The sequence below is a fragment of the Macaca fascicularis genome, chromosome 11, assembly GCF_037993035.2.
Source record: "Macaca fascicularis isolate 582-1 chromosome 11, T2T-MFA8v1.1".
Classification (NCBI taxonomy): domain Eukaryota; kingdom Metazoa; phylum Chordata; class Mammalia; order Primates; family Cercopithecidae; genus Macaca; species Macaca fascicularis.
In genome coordinates this window covers 4084341-4096343 of record NC_088385.1, presented here as the reverse complement: position 1 = coordinate 4096343, position 12003 = coordinate 4084341, and the positions used below count along the sequence as shown (strand labels likewise).

Here is a 12003-nt window from a genome sequence, read left to right as displayed (position 1 = left end):
CCGGGGCCACCCTGCACCAACCTTTCCCCTGTTCCAGCAGGCTGGCTGAACACGGCCTCCTCAGCTAATTAGCCTTCATTACAGGAGCGATCCACAAGGAACAGGCTTTCCAGTGGGCCAGAATGTCACTCCTCTGCCAGCCATAATTTAAAGTGATGGGACAGCTCTGCTGGCAAGCATGAAAAGTGACCATTATCCTAAGTAGCAATTATGCCGGCAGCCCCAGTCCCGCCCCCGCCCCCCACATCAGACAGGAACTCGATTTGGGTCGGGAGGAGCTGGGCGGGATCAGGACTTGCTGCTCCAGGAAGGGTACCCATGACCCCCGCATTCAGAGGTCCCTTTTCCAGCCCAGCCCCATGCTCTCTTCTCTACTCACAGTTTGAAGCTCTGAGCCTCGTTTGCCCTCTGGGAGGGGCTTAGAATCATTTAATCTCTACTACCAGTATTCTACTAGATGGCCCTGGGAGGACCCAGAGATGGGGCTGACGGAGGAAAACGCCCAGATGGTTTTCACTGCTGGGAGAAATCCCTTAGGGTGAGTGTGCTTACTGGGGAACAGGATCCTCAGTATGGGGAAACTTTTGTCCCAATTCAAGCCTCCTATTCCCTATCCACCTAGAAGCCAGCATTGTCTTTAGTCCTGAGAGTCGGGATAGGGGATGCAGAAGACAAAGAGGAGATGGGACTCAGTCAGGAGTGACCACTGCCCTCTCCTCTAACCCTCACCTTGCTGCCCTCCTGGTGGCCCCAGATTCCCATAGTGCACTGGGTTGCCAACATGGCTAGCACTGTCTGGTTGAAGTTGCAGTGTCAGGAGCAGACCTGGACCCCTACAAGCAGGCAGGCACCCAGCAGCCTGTAAGGCACCTGCCCTTTTCTTAGTAAGGAGGAGGACCACGGGCTGTGTGGCTCCACCTCCCAGCCTACCCCCAGTGACGTCACCCAGCCCTCACCAATACTAGTACCCTAGAAGCTCCACCCAGTGGTAAGGAACCCATGCCCGCCTGTGAAGGGCTGCAGTGTACGACAGCTGCACCTGTCCTCCACGTGGGAATCCTCCCAGGCGCTCAGAGGCACGGGGGGAGGGGGGGCGGGGGGCGGGTAGAGGCAGCAGTGAGTTCAGAGAAATGCCAGATAGGCTCCGGGATCTATGGGAAGAGCTCTATCTATTGATTGCAGGCCTCAGGTTCAACTCTAATGCTTCAGAAAAGCCTCCTTTTTGGATCTGAGCCACAAGACTACAAGTTAAGGCTACAAAATTCCTAACAATTGCACCTGGTCCCAGAGGGCTGGGCTTGACCCAGCCTGCATGCTTCCCCTTCCCCCCTGCACAAGACAGCAGCAGAGGCCCCCCAGGAACCCTGACTCATCAACACCCCACCTGCCTTTGAGGTTTTCCCTTCCCATTCTGCTCCCTCCTCTGCCCCTTCCCCAGGATCAGGCCAAGCACCAGCCTGCAGGAAGTCTTCATTTGAGTGGAGCACAGTGACCCACCACCCCCAAATCCTGGCCAACACCCTGCTGCACCTGCTCCTCCACCTCCCGAAAAATACAGTGGCAAACACTCTTACACACAAGCATGAACTTCTCTTTTGCTAAATTCCCCATCTTACCTAAGGTCTATGTCTTATTTCATCATCTCATTCGCTACTAGCATACAAGAAGTCGGTCTTGGAGATTCAATTTTTCCCTGCTTATAGTATGTCATGGGAATCCTGAAAATATTAAGTAATCAGAAAAGTCAGAACCCAGGAGAGAATAACTCCTAGCCTGGTAAGAGAGTGTAATCGGTACCTTCTAATTAGGAAGAGACAGCAAGTTCTCTCGCTATCAACCATAAAGACAAAATATTTCACCAACTAGCTCATCAACCTCTGCCAAGTTTTTCAGGGAAGATGGGAAGAATCGCTTGTCATCCCATAGCTAAGGAGAGCCTTTATCAGAGAGGCAAGCGTGAGATCAAACTTCTCTTCCCCATCAAGTGGAACTCAGGAGCCACTACCACATAACAACATGTTGTGGATTTACAGCTCTGGCCCTCCATGCATTCACTCACAAACATAAAATGAGGGCCTACTATGTGCAGGGTACAAACCACTGTACTAACCAGCGAGGAGGTCCCCAAACCAGCTTGGGCTCATCCTGGAGAAGAAAGGCACCGCAGGCAGTTATACCAACTCTGGCCAGCAGGTGGCAGGGTGGGGGTGGGGAGGGGCGAGCGCAGCTGAGTGAGGATATAGGCCCCAGGGTCTTCCTAATAAGGCTTAATATAGGCAGGGTGGGGCGAAACAAAAAGGTAAGTTGAGACTACAAAAAAGGACGGAGAAGGAAGCTGTAAACAATGAAAAAGACAGCACTGGTGTGAGTCCAAAGGCACCAGGGAAGCATACACCAGTACTTGGCTGACAGATGCTGGCAGACAGGTCACAGGACCAGGAGGCACTGGCCCACGAGGCAGCCAGAGACATTCCAGGGGTGCTCGCCGCCAGAAGAAGAATGAGACTATCTGCCCCAGCTTCCATAAAACTCTAGGCACATGACAGGTAACATGCTAATAGGGTGGCTGGAGGGTCCAACGCACGGTGACAACTAGGGGACTCCAACTCAAGTCATCTCAGACCAGTCTCCGGAAAAGCAGCCCACGCCCCAGGCAGGGAAGGGGCCTCCTCTCCCCAAGAGAGAAGATGAGGATGCCTGCCCCCACCCCAGATGGCATGTAACCAGTGAGGTGAGGACAAGGAGGGAGACCATCACGGCAGCCCCTGTTGGACTGGAAAGGAAGCCCAGTCCTTCAGGGACCAAGTGATTTGCCCAAGGTCACACAAGAAGCTAATGCAGAAGCAAGACTGGAGCCCAGTCTTCTTCCTGCGCTTGCAATTCTATGGGAAAAGTCACCCCCTCCACACACACCCCCACCCTAAAAAGTTTTTCAGCTCATGTGGATCACTCCACACAAAAGCTGAATGCCTCTTCAGCACAACTGCTTCTTCCTGACTTCACTCTGAATGACTTTCTCCTGCCCTCAGTGCTCCTCCTGGACCACGGGCAGTGGGCAGCTGACAGCCTCCAGCGGGCAGGACTCTGGGACAGAGCCAAACATCTGTGCTATGTCAGGGCTTGGGTGAAGAAAGGCAGAGACGGCAGTTGGGATGAAGGAACGATTCGAGATGAATTTAAGAAGTTTTCAAATTTTCCTAACCAGTATTTCTTATGCACGTGCACATATGTGCGCACAGCCTCCAGAGTCACACAGAGGACAGAGAGCAATTCCCAGCTGCCCTACCCATTCATAACTTCTCTAAAAAAGGGCCTCTCACCAAGGACATGGGCACTCTGCTTGTCTCCCTTTGTCCCTTCCGGCCACTGGGGCTCCCAGAACCTGGAAGCACGTGGCCAGCCAGCTCCCTGCCCAGTCCACTGCAATCCCTCAAAAGCAGCAGCCAGCCACCCGATGGCAGCATGCCCTCACACCCCTCCTTTCCCACCCAGGCCCCGACCCGGGAGCATATCTGAGGACCTGCATTGGCTTGGGACAGGGGCTCCTCCTCTTTTTCCTAGGATTCACTGAAAGAAGTGGGAAGATGTGGCCTCTACACCCCGCCCCCCTCCAACCCACTCCCATAAAATGCTGCAGATTGTATTCTTGTGCATTCAGCAGGAATATAAGAAGAAACTCAGAAATACATCCCCATTTGTGCCCATCTCCAACTCAAGCTCACAGCTGTTAAAAATTCTGACCCCACAGCCATTACTGCAGGCTGCCCAGTCGGAGGAACTTCCAGCCTAGGTTTTCTTACAGGGGAAGGAGGTGGTGCCAAACTTTGCCAGCCTCTTAGGAATAGAGCGAGTCTCTCCTGCAGACAGGCAAGCTGGAGCTCCCATTCAGCCACCAAAGAGAGGGAGAAAAGAAAGACAAAGGTGCATGAAAGGGGGGCGGGGGCAATTTTTTTAAAAGCACACTTGCCACTGTGCAGAGAGCAGAGCAATGCAGCACCGAGGAGGGAGAGGGGATTCACGCTATGGTAAGCCAAGAGGAGGAGAAGAGGGCAAAGGGAGAGAGAAACGGAAGGACTTACCCAGAATATCAAATTGAAGAGGAACATCATGTACTTCAAGCAGCAGAGGCAGCCCCTGGCCATGTTGCACTTCTTAAATTCTAGGAGGAACACAAAGGACAGGTCCAGGTAAAACACCACGTACTTGCTGCCTTTGGGTGCATTGTACTTGTCGGTCTTAACGCCGGCCTCGGCGCGGCTCTGGCCCCGGGAGCCCGCGGTGCCGTAGAAGGCGCCGGCCGTGAAGCCGCGGCCGAACGGGCGGCCGGAGGTGGACGGCTTGGCAAAGTCCGAGTCCTTGCTGTCCAAAGATGGACTCCGGTGTATCGAAGAATCCTCGCTACTCGACTTCTCCATGCTCACGGCGTTCCCGGGGGGCGCGAGGGGCGGGGGGCATCGCTCCCAGAATGGGACGGAGGGGGCGCCCAAGTCGGGCGCGGGCTGCGGACGGGCCGGCGGAGCCTTGCACGCCCCCCTCTCTGCACCGGGGCGCACTCGCGGCCGAACCCCGCGCCCAGGGGCTGCTGCCTCTCGGACCGCTCCCCGCTCCTGGCCGGCGGGCCCGGGAGGGCTCTGCGGCGCGGCGCGGCTGTCTGCGCGCTCGCGAACGATCCCCGGGAACCGGCTCGCCCGCGTAACTCAGAGTCTTTGGGGAGGCTGCAATTTGATTTCTCTTTCCAGGGCGTCAGCTCGCCTCCGGCCGCACTGGCCGCTCCACGCGAGGCAGAAGGGCACCGGGATCCAGGCTCCCTGGGCACACCTCTCCCAGCCCAGCCCAGCCCCGGCGCTGAGCCCCACCACTTGGCCGGCGCTCCGCCTCCTCTCGTTGCGCGACTTTGCGGAGCTGCCGCCGGCCCTGGGCTGCCCCGGCGCGCGGCGGACAGTGCCGAGGGATCCGCCGCAGCTGCAACCGCTGGGCTTTCCCTGCGAAATCCCGGCCCCGACTCGCGACTCTGAAATCGCCGGGAGCCCCCTCCCCGGGCCCTCGGCCCCGCCCCCTGCTTTGCATTCGACCAATGGGCGCGAGGCCCTCCCGGCCCCGCTGGGGAGCCACCCCCTCCCCACTGACACACTATCTTTAATGGGATTAGCGTTCTGCTGTGTGCCTAAACAAGTGCGCCGCGAACCCTCGCTAAATGTCAAGGGCTCTGCAGCTGAGGGGTGAACCAGAACCTTCAACGCAAAGCGCTGGTGTCTTTTACCCGAGGAAGGGAGCGGCGAGAGGAGGGGGATGGCTGGAGGTACCCACGGCCCGAGCAAGCCAGAGGAAAGGTCTGGGGAGGACTGGACGGGGACAGAAGCGCGGCCGCTGTCGAGCTGGCCGCCGCCCCCTATGCACGTGGGGGCCTGTCCGGCCAGGGCACGCGGTCTCCCGGATAGACCTACACACACTCTCACACACACGTCCCCCATGCCTTTGCACACGTGGGTCTGGCTAGGACGCACAGGGAGAAGGGACCGCAGGGAGGCGCGAGGTATCGGAAAGCGCTGGGGGCCTCCACGGGGTGCGCGCCGCCCTCCCCGCCCCCTCGGCGCGCACGCACGGGCGCGCACACACGCGGCTGCGCCAGGCTCCTGCAGCTGCGCGAACCCCTACCCCCGCGTTCTCGGTTGGGACGCTGCGGCGGCTGGAACCCCGGGCAGGCTGACAGGGGCAGGTGGACGAAGCCGGGTCCTACCTTGCCTTTCCTCACGCCTCCTGTGCCAAGAGTGATGTAGGGGTGCTCTTGGCCACTGTCTGGGTGCTCTCCCATGAGGTCAGAGAAACAGCAGGAGGAATGCTTTTGCTCGGGGCTTGGGAACATCCTACCGTAAAACACTGCAACTGGGCAGCCTCCCTTGGGCTGGTGCAGAAGTCTGCATTGCCGACAGGGATACCACATTTTGCAAATGATGAGGATTAGAAGACTTGCAGGTGGGGAACCCACCTGTCTTTTCTGCTACCCTTCTAGTCGCTCAGGAAGAGAGTACTGAAAGCACCGGAGGGCAGGAGCCACATTTTACCAGGTTCTGTAACCCCACCCCCTACCACAGGGCTTGGCCTCTGGGAGACGCTCACTGGGGATGGCTGGATGGACGAATTCATGTCCTACCTGGGGCTGTGGGTGTGGAAAGTCCTTCCTGGATCCCAGCAGGTATCATGTCACACCTAGAACTGTGTGCTAAACCCCGGGTCAGGCCCTTGAAGAAACAGATATGAGAAGTGGGGCTCCCTGCCCTTCAGGCAGCCACAATCCAGTTAGGAAGACAGGAGGGTATTAATCACCACGGCAGCACAGACGGGCAGACACAGAGCTACCACAACAGGCATGGCCATCTGGGAGGGGGACATTAATTCCAGCCAGAGGGACTTTCAGACCCTCATCACAGAGCTGTGGTGGTGACCTGTGCTGGTGGTGACCTGTGCTGGTGGTGACCTGTGCTGGTGATGACCTGTGCCGGTGGTGACCTGTGCTGGTGGTGACCTGTGCTGGTGAGCCTGCAGTGTCACTGGCTCCCTGGCAGGCCCGCCTCCCAGAGGTGAGAGCTCTCCCATTCTGAGTGCAGCTCCCCTACTTTAAAGGAACCTGCAGTGGTTTTACCATCCTGAGCCCTTTCCCAACTCAGATGGGGAGCCCAACAATAAAAGCTAGTGTGTATTACAGCCACCGGCAGCTACTCTGGCTTCGGCGCAGCAGCCCCACCGACGCTGTCTGCAGATGAAGGGGCAGATGTCTAGTCGCCTCCTGATGTAGCACCAGGACTGCCTGACTGGCATGGCTAATGCCTTTTGTCCTCTGCAGCCTCACCTGGCCGCTCCTGAGGGGCCCACGGCTGCCACTTCATTCTCACAACATTCCTTCTTTGATTCAGGGATAGATCATTTACCAGCTGGACCAAGAGTCAAGAGTCCTGTTTTTCACTTTGAGCTCTTTTTAGCTGTGTGATCAAGGGCAAGGCAGTTTGCCTTTCTGAGCTCCTGTTTCCTCTTCTTTAACATGGGGATTAAAAGAGCTGGTGGATGTGAGGAGAGTCTGAGGACATGAGACTGAACAAATTGGAGGGGCTGATCCTACGAGTCTCAGGTGGGGACCTGGTGTCACAGAGGGCCCTTAAGGGTGGCCCCTTCTGCTTCCTAACCATTTTTCATCTCTTCTCCCCAGCTTACACCTTGCCCAGGCAGAATGGTTTCCTCATTGTCCCTGGATCTTTCCACCTTCATTTCTGATTATAAATTAATTTGTGCCACTAGCCACTTCCTCAGAAGTCTGAGGGCCTTGGGGTTTGGGGGGTCCCCAGCAGGTAGGGGGAAACAACAGGCAAGTAAGAGAAAGTGGAGGCTACAACGCAACAGTTCTGCCTCCTCTGGTCACACTTGTCAAAGGGCACTGAAGTCACTCACACCTGTCAGTCCCTGAGCAAAGCTACAGTGAAGTCCCATCAGGGCACCCAGCTTATGAATCTTATGATTCATCAGAATCATGAGAGCAACTTTGACATATAAGTCTTTATATACCCCAGGAACCAAGCTTCCCACAACCTTACAAGATAGGTATACCCTATTATCCCCATTTTACAGAAAAGAAAACTGATTTCACAGCCCATGCTCCACACTCTCTTGGACTCTAAACAGTTTCTGCCCTTGAGAATCTTCCAGGCTAACAGACTCTTTATTTTTATTTTTATTTTTATTTTTATTTTGAGACAGAGTCTCGCTCTGTCACCCAGGCTGGAGTGCAGTGGTGTGATCTTGGCTCACTGCAAGCTCCACCTCCCGAGTTCACGCCATCCTCCTGCCTCAGCCTCCCGAGTAGCTGGGACTACAGGCGCACGCCGCCACGCCCGGCTAATTTTTTGTATTTTTGGTAGAGACAGGGTTTCACTGTGTTAGCCAGGATGGTCTCAATCTCCTGACCTTGTGATCACCTTGTGATCCAAAGTGCTGGGATTACAGGCGTGAGCCACCGTGCCCGGCCAGGCTAACAGACTCTTAAAGCACAACGGGGAACCTGAAATACCATGTCCTGATGTAAGGTCATTAGATAAAAGGACCCTGAGTAAGGGGCAGTGCTCCTGAACTGCTAATGAGAAAGATGGCCTTGAGTGGCCTGACACAGGCTGGAAGAAGGAAGCTGGTGTGGGGAGATGCGGCGTAATCTAGTCCTATCTTAGGATGAAGGTGGTAGAGCAGCCTCAGGAAGGCAGCTCTAGGAACACGTCCCTCCTCTTCCCTCTCTCACCATTAGCACACCATCCATTGGTGCTGGCTTGTTCAAGACAGGAGGACGTGGAACAAGGACCCATGGAAGACACAAAGCTGAGCACAAGGCATGGGCCTCAAGGAGCTCAGGATCTAGCTGAAGCAACCCACCTTCTACCCCGACTCACGACTGCAGCTAGAGAAGCCCAGAGCAGAGTGATGCACGGAGCACAGACCGTGGCAGGATGGGCACCAAGCTGTCCCTTGGCCTTCCCTTGCAGAAGGGTTTTCTGAAGTGGGTGGCCAGCCCAGAAAGGCGTGAATGTGATAACTTCGGGAGGCAGGGAGGGGACAGGTCTGACTGAAGCAACAGAAGGTGCTTAGAGGTCAAAGTGAGCTACCCTGTGGAGCCCTGCATGGCACATGAGAAGTCTGGGCTGCATCCTGCAGTGTCCCAAGCAGTGGGGCCCATGATTAACTGGTGCCCTAGGAAGCTGGGCCTGGCACTGGCATCGGGGTGGAGCAGAGGCGAGAGGTGAAAGATCGGTGGCCGTGGCTGCCTCAGTTCCTTAGACTGCGGGTACAGATGGAACAATCAGATAGAAATGGTGCTGCGAGACACCATCCCTCTGGCAGCTCCCGATCCTTCTCAGCTTGCCACCCAGGCGAGCTGGCAGGTGCAGGCTGCCCTTCAGGGGCTCTCTGAGCGTGTGAACAAGGCAGCCTGACTTCACTTTCCTTTTTGTTTTTTTTTTTTTAACAAAAAAAGTGAAGCAAGTACAGCATTCTCAGAGGGGAAGAAGAAAAGCGAATACATGAAATCAACATGCCACATCTCTGCTCGCTGGCAACTGGGGAGATGTGGGCTTTGGAGTAAATGTCAAGCTCTCTCTGCCTCTCTGTGAATTCCTCAGGCTGGCAGCAGGAGACAGAGCTCAGTCTTTGGTCTCTCCCTCACCCACACACAATCAGAGTCAATGGGCCAGCCCACAGCCCCTTTCTGACCCATGCTGAATGTTCCCACATTTGATACAAGGTGCAGCTTGTGAGGCACCCTGTGCCTTTAAGCCTCAAACAAGGCAGCCCCCCACAAAGCCGGGGTTCAGGTTAGACACAAAGTGGCGCCTGCCACCCAAAAGAGCACATGAGACGGGCGCCATTTTAGACGGGAGAGCTACTCACCTCCCCCCGATTTTTAAACTCCAAATATGGGATCTTCTTCAGCTGTACAGAAAATGGTTTCATTGCTGAGCAAACCATTTAGCAACCGTGCCAAAAGAGAACGATGGAGAGGTCCCTAGCAGGGGGCCCACATGGTGGTGGGAAGGCTGTAGGGCAGGTGCTTTCCTCTGCCTCGGAAATTAAACAGCTAGGAGACTGAGTGTTGCCATACTTGGCCATGATTCAGGAAGGACAGTAACAATGATGGTGAAAGGGTTGGGGTAGAAAAGAAGGAATGGTACTGTTACTTGTTTTTAATCTGTTTGTTTGTTTGTTTGTTTGAGACGGAGTCTCGCTTTGTGGCCCAGGCTGGAGTCCAGTGGCCGGATCTCAGCTCACTGCAAGCTCCGCCTCCTGGGTTTATGCCATTCTCCTGCCTCAGCCTCCCAAGTAGCTGGGACTACAGGTGCCCGCCACCTCGCCTGGCTAGGTTTTTTGTATTTTTTAGTAGAGACGGGGTTTCACCGTGTTAACCAGGATGGTCTCGATCTCCTGACCTCGTGATCCACCCGTCTTGGCCTCCCAAAGTGCTGGGATTACAGGCTTGAGCCACCGCGCCCGGCCATCTGTTTGTTTTTTTAAGTTTCTGAGACCAGTAAAGGAAACAAAGGCCAGGCGTGGTGGCTCACACCTATAATCCCAACACTTTAGGAGGCCAAAGCAGGTAAATCGCTTGAGCCCAGGAGTTTGAGACAAACCTAGGGAACATAGTGAGACCCTATCTCTACAAAAAATACAAAACTCAGCTGGGTGTGGTGGCTCGCACCTGTAGTCCCAGCAACTCAGAAGGTTGAGGCAGGAAGATCACTTGAGCCCGGGAGGTGTGGTCAAGGCTGCAGTGAGCCATGATTGTGCCACCGCACTTTGCTTGGGTGACAGAGTGAGACCCTATCTCAAAAAAGAAAATTAAAGAACAGAAAAAAAAACAAGCAGGGTTTGGCTGTGGTGGGAAAGTTCACAGACAGCAGGACACAAAGAGTAGCCAGGGTACCTCCCTCCCTGGAGAAAGGTCTGCTCCTCCCTCCTTCTGAGCCCTTTGTTCAGACTGAAACCACAGTTTGCCCACCTGCCTCTGCTCCGGTCACTGAGCTTCTAAAAGAAGGCAGAGGCTGTGTCTGGGTCATCTTACCCCACCCTCAGTGCCTGTCAGTGACCACCCCACAGCAGGTACTCAGGAAGTGCTGGAGGACGGAGGGAAAAGGAAGACCAGTGTGCCTACATCTTGAGCTCTCCTCAAGGATAGCCTGACAGCCCCGAGTTCATTAACTAAAGGATGGGACCCAAGCCAGAAATCTATGGAATTGTTCCTGGAAAGCAGGCTATCCAAGGGCGTCTGAATCTGACGAGCTGAAACACCCAGCTACAGATAAGAGTGCAAATGCCATGCAGTCAACTTGTTTCATACACAACCATATCCCCAGCATGCGGCACAGCCTGGGATGGATGGATGGATGGATGGATGGATGGATGGATGGATGGATGGATGGACGGACGGACGGACGGACGGACGGACGGACGGACGGATAGACAGAAGGACAGATAAACAAACGTATGGAGGAAGAGGTGGGAAAGATCTGAGGTAGAAAAAAGAAAAGACTGAGACAGGAGCAAGTCAGGGAACAGGGCAGCCCCTCGACCTCTGCCCAGCTGGAGTGGGCTGGGCCTCTTGGAGGGGCTCCACGGAGCACGGCCAGGAGCACTGCTGCCCCAGCTCCGAGTCTCTGGTGAACTCTTACGTGTTCCCTAGTGTGACGTGTCACCTCTCAAAGCCCAAGAGCAAAGCTGCGCCCCGGCTATGGTCAGCCCTTGTCAGAGGCCACTCCTGGCTACCAGAAAACATGGCCATGCACAGACCCTTGGCTATGTGTGTGCGCTCTACCCATGACAGGTGAGCACACTGCTCAGAGCATGTACTGGGGCCTTCGGACTAGTCAGTCAGCTTAGCTCCAAGGAAACAGGGGCACAGCTATAGACCAGCTACAGCAATCCTGCCCAGCAGGGAGTTCCGAAAATGCGGCTTCTGCACCATGAGGAGTCAGGCAGGTGGTGTGGATTATCACAAAGCCAACCTCACTCCCACTGTCCCCGAAATTGGCTCACACCACATGCCCTGGTGACTGTGGGTCATCTGGGCTCAGATGCCTTCAATGACCCCTGTCCATACCACTATCCAACTCAACCACAGAGAACAAAACTCTAGTAAAATAACAAAGGGGGAACACGCTGGGCTTTGGGACTAGATGAATCTGTGTCCAAATCCCATCTAGAGTGAGTCACCCCACTGCTGGATGGCCTAGAATGACCACTTAACTGCTCCATATCTGTTTCTTCAGCTAGAAAATGGAAATAATATGCACCTTCCCCAGCACTACGTCAAAAAATAAGGAATAAAGATTACGAGGGAACACAGAAGGTGTTCCATGGATGGAGGCACTATGATCATTCCCAACCATACTTATTATAGTCAACACGGGCCCAGCTCTGTCTGGCTACAGTGTAGCTGGACAAAGAAACACCATCAATACCTAATGTTGTGTGGCTGAC

At 55.1% G+C, this 12003-nt stretch overlaps 1 protein-coding gene across 16 annotated transcripts in view; it reads right to left on the bottom strand.

The window, feature by feature from the left end:
* Positions 1–12003, bottom strand: part of TSPAN9 (tetraspanin 9) — a 211715-nt gene that overhangs the window by 79111 nt on the left and 120601 nt on the right. For 11 of the 16 annotated variants that reach the window (XM_065523576.2, XM_045364553.3, XM_045364554.3 and 8 more), the window contains one exon: positions 4080–4159. The exons of 3 other annotated variants lie outside the window; for them this stretch is intronic. In XM_065523576.2, coding sequence (XP_065379648.1) covers positions 4080–4142 — 63 coding nt within the window. In that variant the 5' untranslated portion in view covers positions 4143–4159. Of the gene's footprint in view, positions 1–4079; positions 5008–12003 lie in introns of those variants that run through there. 2 more of the 16 variants (XM_005569832.5, XM_074006104.1) reach the window with 1 other exon arrangement.